This window comes from Melospiza georgiana, chromosome 4 (genome assembly GCF_028018845.1).
Source record: "Melospiza georgiana isolate bMelGeo1 chromosome 4, bMelGeo1.pri, whole genome shotgun sequence".
In the NCBI taxonomy this organism is placed as follows: Eukaryota; Metazoa; Chordata; class Aves; order Passeriformes; family Passerellidae; genus Melospiza; species Melospiza georgiana.
In genome coordinates this window covers 48,942,846-48,967,172 of record NC_080433.1, presented here as the reverse complement: position 1 = coordinate 48,967,172, position 24,327 = coordinate 48,942,846, and the positions used below count along the sequence as shown (strand labels likewise).

The window sequence follows — 24,327 nt, the reverse complement described above, 5'->3', positions numbered from 1 at the left end:
CAGCTCTCACCTCCTGCTGCTCCTGCAGTGAGGGCTGCAGATCCTGAAAAGATGCATAACATGCACATTGCAAACAGCCATTCATCATTGCAGAGCTGTGCCCCAGACACCCAGGCACAGCCCAGCAAGCTGCTCTAGCTGTGTGCACCAAGGAGGCACGTCCCCTCCCGCTCCCCGCCGCCTTGCAGCGAGAGACAAAAGCACACACACAGAAAGCTGGGCAGGTGACTGCCGACAATGGTTTCTGCTGCAAAAATCATATCCTCTCTCTCCCCTCCAGAATGGCCCAGTGCTGCAAAGGTGCCCCATAATCATTAAATTATGAAAATGTAAGTTGCTGGAAGGAAATTAATACCAGGCATGACTGGGGAAAAGGTTGCTTTCTCATGAAGTAATTATGAAATTAAAATTTGATCTCTCCCTGGCGATTGTACAAAGGATACAGCTGAGGTCTCAAACACAACAATACAGCCAGGTTTTCAGCAGAAGAAACGCAGAATGTTTCACTAGACAAAAAAGCTCAATTAAAAAAAAATGGGAAAGGATTACTTTTTGTAAATTACATGATTTTGGCTAAAAGGCGCAATGAAAGCAGGTTAGAGCACAGGGTTTGCAGACTTCCAATTACTTCTTACAAGTTGGAATCAAGCTGTTAGGAAATGCAGCTTATCTGAATAAGACTAATAATGCTAAGCTAATTAGACCCACAGGCATTAGCCAGCAGATAAATTCAGGCCAAAAAGAGGGACACTGTCACTTTAAATACTGCCTTGGGATCGGTGGAAAAGCTAATGAGGAGTGTCAGTTGGGGCTGTTTTATTAGGTGGTTCTCTAGAGACTATAGCCTGAGGTTTCTGTAGCAGGGCTTCTGTGCTTGATTCAATAAATCAATTTATATTAAAGGAGGGTACAGCACAGGTGCCAGCTCTATAAAGCATTTTTGTGGCATTTCTCAATCTGCTCAGGCACTCCTTGGGCAGGCTACCTGAACGTGCTGTCAAAGGACATTGAGCCCAGCAATAAAGAGTAAGATAGCAGCCACATTGGCAATATTTGTTCAAATCAGCTCACACATTACCAAGCAAAACATGTACATTGGCTCTCACCGGGTATTCTGGATCCCCAATAAGTGATTAATGAGAGCCTGGTTTTTGTGAGCTGGAGTCTGAACCGCAGACGGCAAGGCGGGCTGCACAATGAAAGCGAAAGGCATCCATCCCAAACAAAATAAAACGGCTTGAAAAGTGAAGTTGCTTTTTTAATCAGATGCTTAAAGGCTGAAAGACATTCCCTGTTGCAAAGAAAAGGGCGAGTGCAGAGCAGGCTGGCAGCATTCCAGGCAGTGGACAATATTGACTCTAGAATAAAATAGGTTTTGCTTAGTGCTTGCCTCAGGGCACCAGCCTCCCTGCTGTGGAATAAATCATGCGGGCAGGCGATTCCCCAGCACGGTCTGACCCTCGGGGCTGACCCCATGTGCCACCGCACTCCCTCACCAGACACACGGACACGGAGCTGGCAAGGGCTCCCCTGCTGCAGCAAAGACAGCACGCTCAGAGACTGTGCCCAATTCCCCGGCTCGCTGCCACCTTGGCTTCAGCCCATGGTGTGGGGTGGGCACTACACTGCCTCAAACCATTTCTGATGGGGTGCAGCTCAGCTCTGCCTCTCCTGGAGGGCAAAGGAAGCAACCAACAAGTAGGTCAAAAGCCGTACTTGTTATCTAGGTCTCTTTTGCCATCCTAAAATCAAGTCAAATAGCTGAAGCTGTGATCTGGATACAAGCCTTAAAGAACTGCACTTCAATGCAAGCAGCAATAAAGCCACTGTTTCTGTTCCAAGGAGGAGCAAAAAATTAATTTTGAAACCACTGAAGTTGATGCCAACTGGTAGTGCCTTCTGGATGCCTTTGGTTAAGCACAGTGCTGTATGGCTCCTCCAGCCCCACAGAAGGCTGGGAGGGGAACTCTGGAAGGAGCCACAGTGAAGCACACAGCCAGTCAGAAATCCAAGTTTCTGAAGGTTCTAGGGATACAGTCAAAGCAAAATACCTCCAAACTGTTCACACTGGATGTACATGTGAAGGAAATCTGACCAACTGTGTTTTAGCTTTAAATAAAAGCCAGAGACAGAGAGCACTAATTCTGTGCAGGCCTTCAAAGGAGCAGCTGTCACCAGGCCTGCTGTTTCCCTCCTCCCTCCATTTCCACTTCAGGTTACTCACCTCACTTTTTAGCACTGACCAGTCTCTGCTTACATGGCCTCTGAGTCTTTCCTGATGCTTCTGTTGCCAGGACTTGTGGAAGCCACCAGGACACCTCTCTCCAATACAAGTCTAACCTCTGCAAGGCATGGGCTTGGAAATTCCAGTCCAGAGACCCAGCTGTGAAAGACTGTCAGTAACATAGATATCTGCCAGCAAATTATGGCTCGAGACAGCTTGAAAGTTTGTTCAGCAGGACACACTGCTCTTAAGATGCCTTGCCAGCTACACTGCACATTTTGCAATCGTTGTTCAACCACAACGCGCATAGGGCAAGGGTGCAGGAAGGGCAGCTCATGGTCAGCTCCCAGCAGTGTGGGATTTATTTTACATATATTTAATACAGCATGATTTCTCATTGCAATTGCCACTGCAAAGAAAGGAGCCAGGGCAGGCGAGCTGGAGCGGGAAGGGAAAGGCTGGTCTCAAAGCAGTTGCAGGCAGCCTGGGCTAGTGATGCGGCACACATTGCTGGATCAGTGGTTGTCCTAATGCTGTGGGGAAACTTGGCAGCCGTGCTACCACTGTGGGCTGTGGAGACAAAGCCAGTGTGGAAACTTCACATGAAAAAGAAAAAAAAAATAAAAAGAAAGGAAGAAAAAATAAAGGGCCAAATACATTATAACAGACCCAAAGACAATAATCTTTTGTAATCCAAACAAGCTGGGCAAGCCAAGCCATTGTTGAGAATCTGAAAAGCTCTGGAGCAAAGGAGGAGGATAAAAATGAGGAAAAAAATGTCATACAGCTTCTAATAGAAAACACAAAAATTATACTGAATTGTAAACTAAAACAGTTTAGTTTCCCGAGAAAACATCAAAGCAGAGAGTGTTCTACATTCTCTCACTAAAGGATTAAGTAATTAAGTGTAAGAGTCGCTTTTTCTTCCTGATATCACCTGCACCTCTCTACATGTATGTGCAAATGTCAACACACAATGAGGTTAGTGACCAAAAAACAATTCACACAATTGATCATCTGCATTGTATGTGATAAAAGTTCAGCAGCATTTTAGTGTATCAAGCTCTGGCTGGCCAAAGCACCATCTGACATTTTCTAGAAAAGGAATATATATGCTAATTTATTCTCCATGATAGATAGTGTCCTTAGAAACAAATGCAAAACAGGCATGTCCTCGGCCACTGCGTCCTGATGCATCAGTTGAATTCAGGAATAAGAAAGGGAAGAAAATAGAAGCAAAATCGTTGAAGTAGAAAACAGCCACTAAGAAACCTCTGCCACCTCAAACCATCACCTCTGAGGGCCCACCAAACTGGAAATCTAATGTCTTGTCCACAATCACAGCCACTAAAATTGACCCAGACTTTCACATAAATAGAAACAGATTGCTTCTCCTCTGCCTAAGGGTTCACTGCACACAATCCAATGGATAACAAACACCTTGGGTGAAACCTTGCAAAAAGAAATGGATCCTTATTTAGAAGGGCTCTGTTTTACACAAATGTATGGCAATAGAGCAATTTCTTTATCATTTTATTGTCCCGAGGCAACCAAAGAGGTAATTGATGCACTAGTTGTGCAATATGGAGCAGCTGAAAGATTCCAATTCTTTTATTAGGACAAAAATGTAGGCCCCATTTTTCACTTCCATCCAGAAGTCAAAAGAAACAGCAGGGAGAGGTAGGCTCACCACAGTCTCCACATGCTTCTGCTTGGCACAGGCCACCTTTTTCTGGGACAATACTGTGGTGAATTCAGACTTGAATTTTCAAGTCGCAGTTCAAGCATTTATTCCAGAATAACTGCTTACAGCTAAGCATATTTGTACTGAACTGGTGACAATTTTTGCATTGACCATATTAGAATCTCTAACTAGATCAACGTGTGTCCTAGATTTCAGGAAATTCAGAAAAATCAAATAGAAAATAACTTTTTTCTCCTCCCTGCTATATGCTAGAGCTAAGAGAGTTCACAAATCAGTACTGAAAAGCAACACATTGGATCAAATCTGCCAGTCTGACTTACCAAAGCTCTTCTACCTCACTCATTATTCTACATTTAGAATTTCTGTTCCTTTTTCTAAAGCCAAACAGTATAAACTATATAATGACCATTTTGGATAAGGTAAAGCGTTATGCATACATTCATAAGTGAGGTAGAAATATACAGAATTACCTCTTCACTTAACTTTTAAACTGTCTAGTACTGCATGAATCTCAACATTCTGCTGGTGATTTGGGCTGGAAAAAAATACTGTAGTAAGCAAAACTTCCACTGAGTTTCTGGAATTTTCAATTTGGAACCTCTAGTGTGCATAAATAGTTTTTTTTTTCCCTCTTCATGCTTTACTTTGTATTTTTCAATACCGAATTTGATCACTATGATGCCCATTTGCATTAACCACTTAATTCTTTGCAGTACTTCATGGTCATTCTTGTTTAATAGGAAAAGAGCTGCAGTGTCACCTGCCAGTGCTGCAACTTCAACCATTCCAACCTCATTTCCTTTCCAGACCACTAACCAACCAGGGAAATGCAAAACAACTCCCATGAACCTGAAGAAACCCTCTTTGCTTTCCAGACATGATTACAGAAATCTGTTCTTGCCCTCTTCTCAGGAGTTCCTGGCCTATGATACTTCTGTAGCTCTCCCCCACATGTTTTTCCTCCCAACTGGCATGTCACATCTTGAAAAAGAGCTTTTGGAAGTCTACATGAAACCATTCTTTATTGGTGTCTCCAGAGACATCTGGGAGCTTAACAAAAAAACCCCTTCTTCTGCAGAAATTGGGAAAGTGTCTCATGATCTTCCAAGTGTTTTGCTGTCTAAGTCCTCAGTTGATCCAATGTTCTCATTCTGTTCCTATTCTTTTGCTCATGCCTGTAGCCTTTTTAAAATGTGAAGTCATCATTCTCAGGGTGAAACTGCATATTCCACTAGCAGCTGTTCAAGATGACAGACAATGATGGTTATTCTCAGATTTACATGTTCTGCACAAACATTTCAGATTATATTAAACTTAGATCATTATTCTGCCATTAAAACATAATTATATTTATGGTCCATAAAGCATGGAACAAAGCAAAAGTTATGTAGAGCTGTACTTGTATGTGAGCATCCAGACTTCCAAATCTAAAATAGGCTTTCTTTTTAACCCCTTTGTTCTTTTTCTGCCTGAAAGGACATTTACTACTGACACGAAAACACAAATGTCATGGAAATGAAGATCATTTGCATATATTGGGCTTTTACATGACATAGGTCATGCACAGAACTTACAACAGCAAAGATTAGGGCTTCTCCAAGGAGCCTCTTGAACCAAGAAAAAACAATGAAGACATTTAGCCAGGAACAAAATAACCCATGTCATTCTTTCTGTCTTCACTTCTTTAAGTCCATGCCGTTCATTCAAGCATTTTCATTTTAGGCTGGTTGTGTTCAGATAGGCCCCTGTCTTAAACAATTCCTCAAGGGATATCCAAACCAAGGGCCAGCAGCAGTGGAATAGGGAGGAAGCTCGTCCCTTCTGCAAGCTTTCCTCAGCATGTAAGGCATGATGGCCCAACGTCTTGGTTTAAAAGACGAACGTCTTACCCACTCATCCAGAATTTATAAAAAACTACGTCCAAGATAGGAAAATTGTTTTGCTTTCAGAAAGATCCCCTGGCACATCTTTGCCTTTATATGCTTTCTCCGCTTTGTAGTGCTCCCACACTACAATGAACTCTCTGGAGGGAGGTCCACTTATTTAAAACATTATCTTCTAGAAGAAAGATACACCTGAAAGAAGGAAATGCCTTTTCTTTTAGTATGCAGGGGTACAGCTCCATGTTTGCTGCAGTTTACACTAATCAAAGATAGGTACAAAGTAGGCATTGGCTGGGGGAGAAGGCTGACCCCATGCTGAGGAGGACACATTCTTACCAGCCAGTCATGTTGAAGTCACGGTACAGCATCCTCTTTCCAACCTCCTTGCGCTGCACCCTCCGTGGAAACTCTAGATGTGTGAATTCATTTCCCAGCAAGTGAGGCTGCATGTAAGCCTGTGGGCAGAAATCAAACCACAGATACCACATAAAACAAGACATCATCTATTTTTAATGAGCTAGTATTACCATCCCTTCCTGGTCCCTTCCCACACAAATTCCACCCACTACTCTACCCTTCTTTTTAAATAAGGACAATGATGTGCTCCATTTCAGCAAACAATGCACATACACGATTTCTGCCCCTGCCTGATATCCAGCAGCAGCCTTATGCAGCTTTAGAAGTTGTCTTGCCCTCAAAATTCTTTATTTCTTCTCCCTACTCCTCAAGATTTGGGATCTCTAAACTACACTTCATCCATTGACCCTGAAGGAGTCTGCAGAGCTTTGTAAAACAGAACACATGCCCTTTTTGTTAGTCAGCAAGAGAGAAAGGAATGATCAAATACAAAGCCATGGAGAGACTTGAAGGGGTGATTGTGCAGTGAAGCTCAAGCTTTTTGACTCGCAGTTCAGCTATGCCAACAACACAGAAAACCAACATTGCTACCACATTTTAACTGTCACCACCTTGAGAAAAATGCACCCCATCACACGGCACTGCAAATAAACACAAGCTACAAAGCAGCTTATTTTCTTGTTTTTGAAAAACTACATCCTTCATCCAAAACAGACTTCAAGAAAAGCAGCCGTGGTTTTGTATCACAACTGCAACTAAGGCACTTTGATGGTTTTAATGCTCAAATGCTGCTCATGTCCTTTGTGTTGCACTGCTCTGCAGATGTTGGGAGGCCTCTTTGCCAGAGTTGTGCCTTTGACTCACACTCTCCAAAGCTGACCATAGTCGAGAGCATCACGAGGTTCTTTGTCCACTGTGTAAATTTTTGCATTGAATTTATAGACAGATCACTTGACATGATAGTTTAATCCTAAAAATACTCTATTTCTTCTTTCTGAAATAAATCTCACTCCTTTTTCTTTAATACTGAAATAAACAAAAGCCTTTCTCTCTTCCTCCGCAAAGCTGCATTGTGAGAGAGCTCTTATGAAAGACACAGTCAAATTGGCTAGGGAACTGAAAAAAAAGTTGCATTTCTTAACCTTTTTGCAGATAACTCTTTTTCCTTATCCAGCCTGTTAAGGCAATAAAGCCTGTCGTATCTTCAGCAGCAGCTGCCATCAAGGGAGATGAAATGAGCTGGGGTTTAGTTTGTATATATGTCATAAATCTAGTGCTCATCAAAGGTAAACAGCAGGAAGCACTGGAAGCCCTTATTGATCTACCTGGCATCTGTCATGCAGATAGTTCACAATAAAATATTTCCTGCATTTAAGAGTTGAGCCTGCTCCCACTCAATTTAATAGGAGCTCTATCAGGCTCAGCACATCACAATGCTAACTTTCTATCAGCTTGTCCCTGTTCCCATCACCAGACATCGTTCCAGAAAATACCTCAAGCTTGGTTGGAACAGGACTGAGGAAGGTTGCTGTGTGTAGCCAGCAAGATTGGATTCTGCTTTCAAGAGGTGGCTTTCAAGCACACAAGTGATCTTGACATCACGATCCCTTCCTGGAACAGGAACTCCATCAAATTCTCTCTGTGTACAGTTAAGGGAATTATATTTTTTTTCCTTGAGTCTACAGTAAGCCAAGGTCCCCTTCTACACCCAAACATGGTTGTCAAGGGCTCTCTAATTGGATCCCTCTCCTCATTACAGAAATAGTTGAGAAGCACTAGTGAGTTTTGAGAGGTTCAGCAGTATTAGTCCACATGAGACTTTTCATACTTCCAGAACACTGGAAGTATGAAAAATGAACTTCTTCATTTAAAAGTACACGTAAGCTTTTTATTTTATTTATTTTCATTCCAGTTGCAAAAAAGATGGAAAATTCCTAATGGCTTGATGCATCGCATAATATGAACAATATTTTTTCTTTGTATGATAACAAAGAGCTGGATTGGTTTTGGTATATTTAAAATTTCTTCTGCTCTATGATATTGTAAACAATGAAGTCAATCTGCATTCAAAGTGAAATTCGGTTTGCTTTTAAAAATGCACAGCTTATCTTGATTAAAACATTATAAACCACTACCAGCTATATACTGTCACCTGCCTAAAAAACAAGGTCATACTTAAAAAACAATCACACCTGATATCAAAATGAAGTTATCTAACCTTCATTTGATTGTGAGATTACTAGTCTGAATAAGAGGTTCAGAAGAAAAATATTACAGGCTTTTATCCTTTTTTCACTTAAAACCAAGAATTTTCTTTAATGAAAAGGTAAAGCAACCAGGAGAGACTGCATTGCATAAAGATTTACTCAGATGGAAAGTCTGAGGTCATAACTGAAATAAGATTAATAAAGCTGGCACAGTTACCAGTGGACTGCTAATGTTCAAATAAGACCTCTTCCGCAGCCAAGCCTCAATGCTTGATTTACAATCCAGGGATCTTAACTTGATTCTAATATTTTTGGCGTCAGTGAAACCGAGGGAAAAGAGCAATTTGGAAGCTTCTGGTGTCTGAGATCTGAATTCTTATGTGAAGAAATGGGGATTTTTGTTGTGCTTTGCTTTATTTATTTAATTTTCCATAATTTTTACCATTTTTAAACTGTCAATTTTGATGTTTCACTGGTAATTCTACAGAGAGAAGAATGTTCTACTACAAAACTCAGTTGCAACTTCCAGTTGGGTTTGTTGAGAACTGTTCTCCATGTACAAGGCAGGGCTCTTCTCCCCATCTCAAGAAAACCATGCTGGGCAGCAGAAGCAGAAAATAAACAAAAAGCAACACTTTAAAAATCTACAGAACTTTCAAACAGATAGACATGCAGAACCATGAAATCCCCTCAAGTGATCAAACAACAACAAAAAAGATAAGTGAACTAACTACCAGAATTTCACCTTTGATGACACACTTCCATTTTTTACAATTCCATTTTTTAATTTGTTTAGTCTCAATTTGCAGGAACCTCAGATCAGAAACACCACTCAGAGAACCTGAAATTTAACAAATAGTGTGGCTACCAAACACTTCCTGTATCCTTATGAGGTATTTTCAGACAACATTGTTATTCTGTGTTATGGAACTGGAACATTTGTCATATTTTCTCTTTCAGAAACTGTTGGAGCTTTTCAGCATAAATCTGGCATAGTCTGCATTGTGTGTTTTTGGTACTCTGCCATTTTATGGTGTGATTTGTGGATGGATGCATTGCATTCAAAATTAGTTGTTTAAAATGAAGTTCAGTCAAAGAAATATTAGTCATGGTTGCATTTACTTCCTGCTGTGTTTCCTGGTGATTAGAAAAGCAAACATGAAATTAAGATAAACCTAGACTTACACACTAGCATGCCAGTTAATTAGGTGGCAGGAAACACTGCATGTATCTTATCTGCAACTCAGTAAGCCCTGCCACTGCCTTTTCCACTCCTTCAGTAGGCACTGCCCTGGAAAGTTGCTGGCACTAGTGATTTCACAGCACTCTATGCTATTTTCAGATTTGCTGCTTTCCCCTACTTCAGCTATTATCTTATAACTTTTATTATATTATGCCCTTTTCTCCAAACCAATATTCCACTACATGGGACTACTGCTCACAGCAGCATGCACAGCCCAGCGCACCTGGAAGTTTTACAAATAACTCAGCCATTATCATAGGGACACATTTAAAACAAAGAGAGATTAAAGGATGTGGTGGCAAAAGGAAGGAGAAGACTAGAAGCCAAATCCATCTCTTGATTGGAAATCCAAATCCATCTCTCTCATCTTGTGAAAGGCCAGGACCCCTTCCATGGAACCACACATCTCCTTTACCACAGCATCATCCCCTGTGTCAAACGGCTGAAGTAATTCAGGGAGCCAAAACTGTAAGGGAATTACATCTTGACTGACTTGCAATTGAAGTGCTGACTGGATATTTAGCAGATCTAGGTTCATTTTCTTCAGGCTCAGGTTCTGCAAGCGTCCTGCAGCAGGTGAATACTAGTGTCACTATTATCCTCACCTGAGCAACAAATAAGAATAGATCCCCTTTGAGCCCATGACTATCTGGGCTCATGAACCTTTGCTTGAATGATGGCAAACACAAAGAGCACCCATAGTCACTGTCACTGGTGGCCCCCCAGTCTCTACTAGCAGTGACACTTGCACTGGTGGAAGTGGTCTACCATTTCTGGTGAACTTCAGAAGAGCTGTTTGGCTGCACACATGAAGATGCTACAAACACCACATTGACTTCACATGACATCTTGAAAGTGTAAATTTCAGTAACTAAAAGAAATACACCCATCTGCAGTACACTCAATTCACCATTCATTTTAAACACATTTTCCAAGGGAATAAGTAACAAAATCTATCCTATTTACTGTTGCAATTTAGACTATCATGACTGAAATTAATAGTCTCCTCAGAAGATGAAAGAAAAATTGCTTCTGGCTGTCGCTGCCCACACAACTGCTGAATCTACCAGAGCAGTTCCCAGTAAATACTGGATTTTTTTTTTCCTTCAAGATACACTGATACAGGAAGTCAGGACTTTTCCCAAGAGATGTGTGGAAGTCTCCTGCTACAGAATTTGCTACACAAATTCAGAAGGAGGTGTTGGAATGCCCACCAGTGGAAGGGAAGCAACATGGTGCACTGAACCTCTACAGAAACTGAAGGATCAAGGGAATACTGGTGCAAAGCTTTCAAATTTTACAACTTAAGAAGTGCTCTCTGACTGAATGATTGATTGCCTTCTGCAATACTCTCACAAGCTGCCTGACACAGAAGTCTGTCTCTATCATATAGCCAGCCTGAAGTCTGCAGCTGGGTGCTGCCCCATCACTGCCCTCATATGGAGTGATGACCAGACTCAGAGCTGCTTCAAAGTCAGAATGAATGGACAGACAACTTGCTATTTTCAGATGTCCATGCCAGAGGCCTACTGCCAAGGTAATTCTTGGATGCATGGAAATAAACTTGCCAGGACAGGCAAGTCCTTTTGCTTCCATTTGCTTCCCTCCCCTCTTAGTTACTCAATCAGTATTAGCTGAAGCACAGTTTTGTCTAAGACTAGATTGGAGGACTTCATATAAGATACTCACATGACCTGAACAACTCATTATCCCATGGACTTCTTTCCACATAGAAATTAGGGCTCAGAAAACAGGGCCTAAAAGAACATCTCATGTGACTGAAGGAATCAACAGGCACTAAATTTAGGCAGATGGAAGCTCCTTCATTCTGACAGCACCAAAAGTGTCTGCTGCACAGGGAACAGCCTGGAGGCTGTAAATCCATACCCTCCCTTTGCTTCTACAGTAATTTCCTCATAGTGAACAGGATCTCTGCATTTACCAAGTAAAATATTAATGCTAAAGTGATTATGGATTTTCTTCCTATTGTGCAGGAAGAACACATTTGAAGCACAACATATTTGAAACAAAGAAACTCAGTTTTAACTGCAAATAAGAAAATAGACTCCAAGTAAATAACTTTCAGACAGAACCAGAGACAAGAGATGTTGATGGTAGAAACACAGACTAATAGAACCTGGGGACAGACAAGTGATAAGAGGATTAATTGGGATCTAATCAGCAAGATAGATGCAAACTTTGGAGTGTAATGCTTATGCCAACTTTGCAAGAAGTTTGAAGTCATCTTTTTATTTTTCTTTTTTTAAACACAAGAGTAAAAATCTTACTTAGGGAATGTTGTGTTTGAAATTATCTGTAATTTTGTTTCACGCTCTTGCTGTCTTGCATGTATTCTCTTTGAACATGATACCCATAGACCTGGCATATTTGTTACATACAGAATTAAAATAGACAAACAAAGGTAAAGGAATTTTCCACAGGAAACAGCAGAAATGCTTTTCAGATCAGCAACACGTTTCAAATTTAAGCCAGAAAGGACATCAAAAGAGAAAACAAAAACCCTTGTAGGCAATGTTTTATCTCATATTTCCTACAGAAGTAGCAGACTCCCTAGATGCTAAAGATACCTTTTATTTTAGAGGCAAACAAATTATTTTAAATGTAACTGAATTGTAAATATTTATTAGGCCTCTTTTCCATTTGGTTCTCTGAATATGAATAGTCCCAAAGCAGTATTTCCTCTGAAATTTTCAGCTTCAAGCCAATGAATCTGACTGAAAAAAAATTAAATGTGACAATTGAGGAAACACAATTTTTTCTTTAAAACCTTCCACCTCCACCTTTCAAACACTGGGATGTTGTCTAGTTTCAAGCCACAGTGGAAACTAGGCTGAAAATAAAAAACACCTTAAGACCTGGGAACATCACTAACCTTGGCCTGTCCACCTTAAGTCAGGCAAGGCTGAGAGTGACCCCACCTTGGCTGATGCTTAAATTTCTAAAAGAAACAGAGGAAGCACAAAGGAAATCTCTCAGCCATGTTAGAAATTACATTCTGACAAACAACTAATCGACTTCAACCAACTGATCTGTTCATCGAAGAAAACCTTAAAAAGTAACAGGATGGTTTGTATGAAAAATAACACTATACATTTTAACTTCTATCCCTCAGGCAGCTTATCAGCTAACACAGCTTGGTCTATAAAGCATCCCATGTGTCCCCTAGCTAGTCACCCTGTCCCAGCTTTATGGGTGCTGCTACAGTAAATAAAACTAATGTTTGATCACCCATCCTATGCTGCAGCTACTAATGTTCACTGAGATCACCTCTAAGTTGGATATCTTTCTCCTGATGGAGATACTACTGGCATACTGTTTGAGTAAATTAATTGAACTCTGCAATATCACTCACATACAACGAGCGGTCTGTGGTATTTCATACTGTCACACAGCAAGCACTGGGATGGATTGAAATACATGCGTGGCTCATAAACTCTGTGTCTGAGTTCTCAAAATCCAACACCAGTGTGCTGCCGAAGGATCTGCAGCTGAACAATGTACACAATTAGCCACGCTAATTGATGGCCTTTGCTGAAGAGGTAATACTCCTTTCATTGAGATTTGCACCACCAGGATTTTCTCCACATCGGCTGATGGCTTAAAGACACACGTGATCAGTCACTGGTGTTCAGTGGACACATCATCCTTCACTGAGCCACAGCAACTCAGCAGCATTTCTCTAAGCCTTTGACATTACTGGGCAATGCTTGTCATCAGCAGCACCTGATTTGGTCCTCAGGTCTCTTACCAGATACTGAAGTCGCTGGCGTTCAGTCTCTGGAGTGAATTCTGAAGACATTGGAATGACTTCACCATTTCGGATTATTATAGCTCTGTAAAAGTAATAAAACATCATCAGCACAGAAAAAAAAAAAAAAAAGGTAAAAAACCCCAGAAAACCACAGGGTACAGTCACACTCTTATTCTCTTCCGAATTACAGTCAAATAAAGCCATTTCTTTTCTACTGAGGTTGTCAGCAGACCAGGATAATTCCTGCCCTGCATCCTTTAGGCTGGGTAACAAAGTATACTTCTATAAGCTGAGTTCATTTTAGAGCCCACAAAAACATCCAAGCAACAAAGGCAAGAGTTATTTCAATTGATGTCTACAGGGTATCTTTATTAAGTGAAATGCAGACACCCAGAGGAGATGCTGCAGAATCACTGATTGTAGAACAACTCTTTGCAGGTTTTAATAACAGTTGTGGCTGACACTGTCTAAACTACTGGCTTCAAATGACTCATCCAAGCACTTTCCAATCATTAATTGGTCATATGTCGTGTCAGAACATTTCTTCCAACATTAAATGGAAATAGTAAAGCAAATCCTGTTTAGCACAAATTTAACTAGTTACCTGCTGAAAGATGGCAGGTAATGGTATGACTGTAGATTAGACAGGAGATTTCATCCACATTGCAGAGTTCTGCAAATCGCAGAGAGAAAATTTTCTCAAACACTTGCCTGTTGCCTCTTAACAATCTGATGTGTTGCACACAAAATGGTCCAATCTTTCCTTGGTGTAATGCCACTGGCTGGAAGGAGGGAAGAATTCACCTAATATTTCTACTACATTCTGCATTCATGTATCCACTCACAGAACTATGATCCTTTATCTTTCCTTTATTTAGGCAGCTCTGTAAGTAGAGCAATGCCTGGCACTTTTGATAAACTATCTATCATCCCAAAGACTTTAATGCCTGCTGTGGAACTGTTTCTCAGCCATCAGTAGATTAATTCAGTGTTTAGATAACAGCTCTCCTCTTGAACATAGACAGAATTTGGCGTAGCTAAAAGAAGTATTTGCCACTTGGATTCCAGTTTCTCTATGTTTTAAATGTTCCCATTTCTGTGATATTTTCACCCCACTGATGTCCTATGCATGAGCTAGCTTACTTCCCTTGATCATTTGCTCGATTTGCTGTCATTGCCTCTGTGCCAGCTGTTCTGATGCCACTGGAATGCAACCAACAAATATGGTAGGCACACAAAGACTGAGAACTTAAACCTCTAAATTCAAAACACAGGCATCTTGAGAAAACCAACTCAGGTACAAACCTGAATTCTAAAACTAGTGGCATTGGACAGATTTCCAAGTCTTGTGGATTGGTCACTGGACTAAAATTGCCTCCAAATTGTCATCTACTACTGCTAGTATGCAAAAGACAGCAGCATTATCTATGATTAAATGAACTGTTCACATTCCTGAGATTCATGTGGTAAAGAGCAGACAGGTTCAGGATGGTACGATGGCAGATGTGGGAAGAAGCTCTGGCAACGACGGGAAAACAAACAGCTTTGCTTTGAAAGGTAACAAATTTACTGCTCTTGGACTTCATTTCTTACTGCTCTTCACTTCCTTGCAAATAATCCTGTGTAGAAATTAGAGGCAGCAAGAGTGCATCCTACATACTGAAGGTTCCCCCTGGCCCTTAATTAAAACCAATATTGTGTATTTGGGATAGACATGGTAGTTGCATGTGCTTAATTTCCTAAAAAAAATTTGTGCATAATTTTTGACATATTTTTTTCCTCCTTTAGGGAATCTGAGTACAGACTTACAAAAATGCCTAGCCAATCAAAAATAATAAAAGTTTGCTGAAAATTTTTCTTTTGCATTTCTGAGACAGTAATTTAAATATGAATTAAGAAATCTAACATCTCTCTTCTGCAACAACACTTTTGCTTTTATTTTTGCAGTTCCTAAGGTATTCATCTTTGAATGAGATTCATTTACTCAGACAGGGAACATTTTATACAACTTATTAAAAAGTTATTTGATTCAGGTGGAGTAGGCCTCCACCTAAGGGGTCTGTAGGTTTAGTACAGAGTATGTACTCTGGCAATAGTCTAGACCAGACTGATGAAAGAAGCTGATCAGACTCTAAACCAAATTTTATACATTAGTTTAAGCAAGTCATAAGGGATTTTCTGATCTTTTGCTTGTCTGAAAGAGTTAATATAAAACCACACATTGATATAACTGCTAGTACATCAGGCTAATTTTCTAATTATTCTTTAGTCACCATTTCACAGGAAATCCATATTTTAAAGGCCACTCAGACCAGTCTGGGGTTCACCTTTTTCTTTGTGCACATTGACATGCCTCGTATATATTTTGATAGCTGTCATTCTCACTTCTGTGGGTAGAATTGGGCCCTGAGGGACTCACATCATATAAAAAGCAATTCAGAGGCGAGTGGGTCAACCTTTCACAGCTCAACTTATTTTCACCAGAATTGGCAGCCACCTGAGATGAAAAGCACAACCTAGCACATACACAAAAAAATCTTCAGAGTGGGTGGAATTAAAGCAGTACTGTTGATACGCGGTAAAAGAGAGTTTTATGTTTTTCATTAATGTTTTCAGCAGTTGGACTTTATTCAACTTGCAAGTTACAGCTGTTCATAAGAGTCAAATGATTTGATCTGAGGAATGAGACAGCTCTAGATATGAGTAAAGGGAGGCACACAGACATATATGTACAAGGCACTGGTCCAAATTCAACTGTGGTGAGCTTATAAGCCGGTACTGGGCTCTTTATCTTTCTGCCCCAACTGCTTAGCTCTTTCATGACAGCAAAGTGCATTTCTGATGGCTCAAGTGACAAAAAGGGACACATTTGTTGGCAGTCTCACTGAGGAGACTGGGTGCAAAAGCCTGGCCTGGGAGCCACCCTGCCCAGTGGGGTTTTCCCCTGTGATTGAAAAGGTGCCGAATAAGGCCCTAATTGGCTTTGGAGAGTGACGTGCCCTTTCCATGACCTTGCAGTGACAGAGCTGCCAAGCAGCAACTGAAGGCTTTTTCCACCGAGCAACCTCCAGAGCCCTGAATTCAATAGCCCAGAGTCAATAACTGCTCACGAGGAAGGAGCCTGGCTGATGCAGCAGCTGCAAACAGCTCCAGCAACTGCTTTTAGAGACCCACTCTATATGGTCCTGCAGGACAATTAATTTTGATTTTACACTTCCTAATGGCCTAAGCAGCAACATGGTGTTACATGAGCATTACTGCTTCTGCCATGCATGAAACACTCATGTATGCAAGGAAATAGTATTCTGAAAGCATTTAACTCCCCATGTATTGAGGATATATGAACGTATTGTTTTATGCCAGAATACAGCTGTCCCATTAAACTGTCAGAAATAACTACATAGGAAGCAAGAACTCCTTGAATAGACGCGGTTCCCAGACAGCATCTGATTTTGCCATGTTTAATAGTGACATTTTAATTTCCACCACACTGGTGAAGCACATTATAGCAGAGCCACAGGGCGAGCCTGCCAAAGGCAGATGGATGATTCATGTTTGCAGAGAAACAAGTATGTCAACACTAACCAAATATTCTCTGATGACAAGGTTGCTTCAGACCCATACCAATCATTAATTTATATCACCAATGAAAGAGTAATTAAAAAAACAAAAGCTTTTTTTGGCAGGATTGGAAATCAGGAGTCACAGATCTGCGGCCTCCTCAGTGCATTGCCTTTCATGCTCTGATACTGTAGACAATGCTGTGTGGAGAGGGTAAGAAACTGCTCTGAAGTCTTGAGGCCACAGAGGCCAGTAAGTTACTTATTCTGATCTCTTCTAAAAACAAACTAGACTTTCCTGAGTCCTTTCCTCTCTTTCAAACCCTAACTCCTCACCCACAGGAACTACAGGATTGTACCTGCCATTGCATTTCACGTGCTCTGCATGACAATGAAAGTATGTTCACTATCCCAGAGCTGGGATATTCGCAGTAAACAGGAATATTTTGGAGAAAAATCTCCCCACAACACAGCTGAAGTGGCCTAAAATGGAAGAAACAAAAACCTGATTTTGTATCTTTTCTGGCCTCTTGAGTTCTTCTGCTCCAGAGAGAAGCCAGACCATGAATAAGTAAATGGAGAGCAAGAGATGTGCCAGTGGCTCAATGCACAAGGCAGGACTGGCAGTCATGGCAAATCCTACAGCTGTCTATGTCTGCTCAGTCACAGGCAAATGAAAAGAAACACCAGGAGCTTAAAAGGCTGCATGTGCATCTGCAGAATACAGTGTACTTATCTTTTGGATTGACACACTGTGTAGTCCATAACGATCACCTAAATTCACATCGAACATTAGGTGTATGGGTTTTTTCTATATTCAGATTCAATACTTAGAAATTGTATTTGGTGCCTTAGTATACATTTGATTTAAAATCCATGGAGAATGAAGCAACAACAGGATAAAAATCTGCCACTGCACTGTACTGCTGTTGTAATGCTCAGGGTGTAGCAACAACACTGGCCTAAGGAAAATATTGATATATCAACTGCTTTTGCATTTTTAATATGGCTAACAACTACCAGCTCTCCTTGAATCAAGCAGGATTTAGGGTTTATTTGTTTGTTTGTTTTATCTTTCATGAAAAACACAACCAGCTGAAAATTGCACAGTATCGTTTCTGTTTCTTATGAGAAATCTACAGAGGAAACTCACACATTTCAGAGGAAGCTCTTGTTGGTTACTCTCATTTCATCATACAGACAAAGCAACACTTTAGTGAACAAGGTCAAGAGTGTAATTCCACTGCTGTCACAGGTCTATTGGGATTCTGCTGCTCAAAACAGAGAGACATCTCCAACTGTTAGGAGTATTCAGGGGACACCCTGATTCCATTACACACTTTTTCAGGCAAAAATGATTTGAAACGCAACATTAAACTGCACATTTCTACAACACAGGATAAAAATCTGGTAAAGGTGACAGAGAAAGACCATTCAGAAAACCCTTTTTGATAGTGTATATCAATTCCAAGCCACAGGGAGGCCATTTCCATTTTGTCAAAAGGTGTTAAGCATGTGAATTCAGTACAGATGAGGCAGAAGTGTCTGGCCTGTCTGCAAAGGTATTAGAAATGTGTCAATGAAAAAGAAAGAGGGATTAAACTGACAGAAAGAATAAGGCAGGGTTTTATTATATTCAAAGGGGAACTAAGCAGTAGATTTTAATTAGGTGTGTCACAAGATAGCTGTGGAAAAAAGAAAGTAAATCCTAGAACTATGAAATCAGTCTATATGGTACTTGTTTATTTTGGTAGCTAAATGCATATATTTAAACAAGCCAGGGAAGATCAATGCTAATGGTTGCTAAGCTTCAAACCAGTTGTGCTTTTTTAAATTCTTTGCATTTTCCTAATTGCTAAGAAGTGAAAGACAATGACTATAACACAATTAAAATGAGAAATGTTTTTCTCTTCTGTAAATGACGTATTGGAACTTACAGCCATTATGATTACTGATGACTTTTAATACATTCAGCATTGGCACCTTGATTTTACTTCTTCAAACTGAATTACTCTCACTTAGTCCCACCCAATCCCATTTCTCAGTTTCTTTAGAAACCAGGTGTACAAACACCTCACTGCACTGGCAATAAGTATGGAACTGATCTCATATTCCATCCCATGTATTCACTAACAACGTGGGGGATACTGGAACAAACTATTATATAACATTTAGCTGGCAATAAAACAGCTTCCAGTGATGACATATCCATCACCATAAACCTCAGGTGGAAGCAGCAACCCTCAGCAATACCAGTGGAAAAAATGCACTATTTTATTACACTGGGAGAAGACTCTGTGCCTCCCACATGTCATACCTAAGATAATGCCTCAACTCTTACTTGGCATCACTATCAAGAAGAAAACAATCAACAAACCGGGGAAGGAGGAGAGCCACTGAAAATGGTCTCTTATCCTCATTTTCCATTTACTGCCACTCAACAGTTGTGCCACCCTGATTTCTTTGTATTTTTCAGCACAAACATGAGCCTGTTCACAGAAATGTTGTCACAGGATAGAAACACTGGATCATTTTTCTTTCAGCCAAACAAAGTCAACGTTAAGCAGGAGTACACTCAGTCTGCTTGTGGCTCTTCCTGCGACAATGTAGTTTCATGTTACATTGTGGGTTATAGCAGGCTGCTCAGACACTTTCATTCATCACTTGGGGGAACTTCAGCTCCCTCAAGCCAAAAAAAGGTGTGAGAACTTGCCTTGGTGAAGTATTGCAAAAGTAATTTCCTACAGGAGCGTGCTCTGGCATTTCCTGCCAGAACAATGAAGATCACTCCCAAACTTCTACTAAGGCTTTTTGCAGACTGCCAGCCACCCCAGCTGCTCCAAGGGTTAGTATCTCAGCAGCACAACTGCCAAGCACAGCCCTTTCTCCACCAGGACTCTGACTGGCATTCCCAAGAATTTCCTTCAAGGTCCTTTCTTCACGTCTTTGCCACAGCATGGAGCCAAGCATGCCACACCTCTCCTGTGGCAAGATGAGAACCTCCTCCTGCCTTTGAAAAGAAGCAGAGAAAGAAATTATGTAATCCAGACCCTGAAAACCCTCCTGAAAGTTGTCTTTCAGAGGCACTTGCAAGCACATGAGCTGTTCCTGTACACACACATGCAGAGCTTTATGCTGTTTCCAATTACCTGACTCATTCATATTTATTTTTCTAGTGCTTACTTAGTGATTCCTTTGGAGAAGGCCTCTAGACACAACGAGGCTGCTGAAACACTCTAAAGCCACGATGCTGGTGGTCTGATTTTACTGAATTAATTGTATTATTTTTAATACAGCACCACAAATAGGCAAATAGTTTCTGTAAGCAGAATAACACAGATTTCCATGGAAGGGCTTATTTCTCATGTTCAATAGCACCTGAGTCAGTCAGGATTTTTCTTACTGCCACCAAGAATAAGAGAAATCAGAATTTTTAGAACTGATCTGGTATTCCATCTCATGTATTCACAACAACTTAGTAAGCAGCAGTTAAAAGGATTTTCTACTGTTGGCAGTCTGCCCTATATTGCATCTAACAATGAGAAGCACCTGGCTGTCACAGACAATGGAACTAAATTACCTCTGTTGTTTCTGCATCACTACTCTACAGTTTAAAATTAAATGTAATGCTGAGCTTGCAAGCTGTCCACAGAGGAGATAGCTTGGAGAAGACACGCTGCTCCATCATTTTTGACCCCTGGAGCAGTATACTTCTAGCTGTCAGTGCCTCTTCAGTGGGTTGCAGCTCCACTCCCATGAGACTCTACCATGAGTGAATTCCCTGCTCTCCTTTAGATCCTCAAGTGTATTGCTTGGCTAATGAAACCAAAGCATGGAGCAATTATTAGCAGTTCACTTTATTAACTGTGTTTTATTTTAGGGCTAATTCTACATTTTTTGTTATGCCCACCCTCCCACTAATGTGATGGCACTGGCTGTCTGTAAGCAATGTTCTTGTTTAATTAACCAGGAAAGAAAATTTTGCTATTGAACAAGTAGTGACTTTGTAAATTTACCTATACACTTTGTCGTGGGTTGACACACTTCTAGTAATGTCTACTCCAGCTCCAGTGGTACTAACCCAAATGTGAATGAACTAAACAAACGCTGTGTAATTAATTACTTTCCTGATGGTTTAAATCTCAACACATCAATCTTTCAGAAAGGGCTTCAGCTGGCAGCTAGAAAGCTATTACAAACCAGTTTATATGACACTGCTAGCACACAAAATCTGCCCACCACTGGCTCCAATACCCTTAGGCTGGGGGTTTACTGCTCTCTTAGGATTCATTTTGCCCCGATGATTTCAGTGTATTCTTCATCTGAACACAGCTAAGTACAAGGCTGCACTGATGACAGACCACCACGTTTCTGTAACATGGCTGAACAACACGTCACCAATTACTCAGGCCATGCCAGGGAAATGAACACAGAAATGCAATCACATCTCTATGACCAGCTCTGAGCCTCAGGACCAGTATCTGTGGAATCAAAGTCTTTTTCCCTGCTGTCCAGGATATCACATTCATCTCCAAGACAAGTTACTATGGCAACTAAACCTGGGTTTAGTGGATGAAGGCATTGCTGTGCAAGTCAGTGTTTATTTTGCCAGTAATATGGCTGGGGTCTGGCTGTCCATGTAAGATGGAAGTAACAAGGATTTTTTCTCTCTCTGCTCTTCACTGTCTTTCCATTGACAAAAAGAATGGCTTTAGCACCTAAAGGCATGTCTACTTTGATCTCAGCTTTTCTGCTTAACTCGATACCAGTTGCAGGATGATACTGGAAAAAGCTGGACTGAGATGTAAAAGCAGATTGCAACTCATGCTCTCTGCTCACTCCTCGTGGGTGAATTTTTACCAAAGCCCAGCTTCATTCACCCACACAGAAGTGACCAGAGCCACCACCAAAAGTCCCAGGAGCAGGGCTCAAGCAGCACTGCATAGCTGCTGCTGAGACTGAACAGCCTGGGCTGCCTGCAGTTTGTTGAATTCAGGTCACTTGAAAAGCTTTTCAACATAGTAAGGACCACAGCAGACACTGAAACATACACCAAGCAAGCCTTGGGTGCTCCCTCTGCTCCTCCTCCCTCAGTACAGATGGGAGCTAGAGAACCATGGTACTCAGTCTGATTTTCACACCTTGGTCCTGGCCCTGCAACACTGCAGTGAAGAACTTGCATGTCCCTATGGTCAGCTACAAAGGCACAGATTTAAAAGACAGTTGGTTTGGAGTTTGTTGGAGATTTTTTCTTTCTTTTTATTTTTAAAGGTTGAAAACCCATGAGAATTAAAGTTAATAAAATTCTTTATTTCTGGTAACCAATACCAATGAACTGTGGCTTTACAGTTTACTGGTATTACTCGAATAGCCAAAAATCTTCTCCTTCCTCATTATCTGGAGCATAAGATAATGCCTGTGTGATAAGGACCAAAGATTTAACTGAATGTACCCCTCTCTAAAAATGTTTACAACGGCTTCAATAATTTGCTAATTGCCATAGGCACTGCTAAGGCTCTCCCAGGAAAAACAAGAGCTTGCAAAAGAAGTTGGACATTTGTTTTGTCTTCAAAGCCTGCAAACACTTACCACCAAATTAATAATTTCTGCCAAGTCAGTGCTGGATATGACATGTCAGTAACCTGGAACTTGCCATTCACTAGAAAATGCTCTTCCATAGCACTGTCCTTTGAGTGAAAGGACTTCTTTATGATCCAATACCTTCTCTTCACACCTCACCTTAAGTGTTTCTTGAAGTGCCTTCAAAAGCTTTACCCAGCACAAAATCCTGCAGTATCTGATGTTGCTGTTATTCCAATGAATCTTGTGCTCCTGCTTCTCCCTGGAAGGAGACCAGGCAGGAAAAGGGGAGAAGGGCTCCCTGCAGGCCTGCAGATCATGCTTCTAATGAAAAGAGAGAGGAGGAACAGAGAGAGAGGACATGGCCATGTCTCCTGAACATGGCTAATCCTTTCCAACATATTGGGCTAGTCAGGATCTGACCTCTCCACCTATCAAGCTGCAGGGACGGAGAATGTACACGGCAGAGACTTGCCTTGCTTTGAATTCAGTCTCTCCTCACTACACAGACCTGTGAGCAAACCAGACTTAGATCATCTGTTGCCCTGAAATGATCAAACATTTTTTATTTTCAACTGACTCTGTCAGAGAACTAATAATAACCTATAGGGGGATGTACCATAGATTGGACAAACTTCAATCTATAAGTGTTGCTCTTGCCTCTGGGAGGGCATCTTCTGAGAATCTGGAGGAATGAGAACTTCAGAGAATGAAAAGAAAGCCCCACCCATGCTTGGCCCCAGTGTGTTGCTCAGCCTTGCAACTTTCTCTGCCTCTTTTTTAGGAGAAATCAGGAAAAAGAATGCTTTTCAAAATACTGCAGATTTGAGAAGCTCAGTAACTAAGTTATTCTTTCCTCTGGAGACCTCTAAGTCTCTAGTACGAAGCACAGTTATTGTTTATGCAGACACAGATATAAGGAGACAAAGAAGGCTTAGGCCTGAGACTACTCACAGAAAACAGGGAAAAATACACACCATTTAGATTAGAAGATGAGTAGTTACAAAAACCAGAAAATTATAGCTTCCTAGACAGTAAACCAAGGACTAAAGTAAACTAATTTTATAACAGCAATATATTAGAACACTTTTTAGTTTCCATCCTTACAGTGTTAGCACTTCTGGCAAAAACGACCCTGCTGGACTGCCTTGAGGAAGAGGTCAGATACTATGAACCACAAAAATGGCTCAGAATCATCAATGCTGACTTCTCAGAAATTCTGTTTAAGCTACACTGCCAGTCAGCAGATATGTGGCTGTTTCCATGCCACTCTCATTTACTTCATAAAAGCAAATTAAACCCCAAATCTGACTTCCTATAATGAGAACTAACCATGAGGGAAGCAGCGAACAAGCACCATGACAAAGAAGAGGAAGTATAAATGTAGTAAGCTTCAACACAAGCAGCAAATTCAAAAATAATTGAAATGGTAAACAAATTCAATTTTCAATTCACTATTTTATTACACTGGGAGAAGACTCTTATGAACACACTCTCCCACACCTGGTCTCTTGAAGTACCAATGAAGTTACTTTACCTCCACCCACACAAAACCATCACAAAATATTCACTCAATGAGCTCCTACCATTTAATAAGCCAAAATGCCTTAGCAGTAATTTTACACTTGGAAAAAGGAGGAGAAAATCTATTCTGGACATGAGGAGGTATGTTCAAGTAGAGTGTGAATATGCCTTGAAAACATAAATCCTGGGGAGCAAAAGCAAGGAGGCAAAAAGATGATAAAAAAGAGCTGATGAAGCAAAGCAAAAAATTCAGTGACCCTGCAAGTCTCTGA

General features: G+C 40.9%; 1 protein-coding gene across 1 annotated transcript in view; it reads right to left on the bottom strand.

Moving 5' to 3' along the window:
* Positions 1–24,327, bottom strand: part of PPM1H (protein phosphatase, Mg2+/Mn2+ dependent 1H) — a 130,033-nt gene that overhangs the window by 28,183 nt on the left and 77,523 nt on the right. Inside the window, exons 5-6 of the mRNA XM_058022256.1 lie at positions 13,389–13,473; positions 6,149–6,267 (exon numbers count right to left, since the gene is read on the bottom strand). Coding sequence (XP_057878239.1) covers positions 6,149–6,267; positions 13,389–13,473 — 204 coding nt within the window. The remainder of the gene's footprint in view (positions 1–6,148; positions 6,268–13,388; positions 13,474–24,327) is intronic.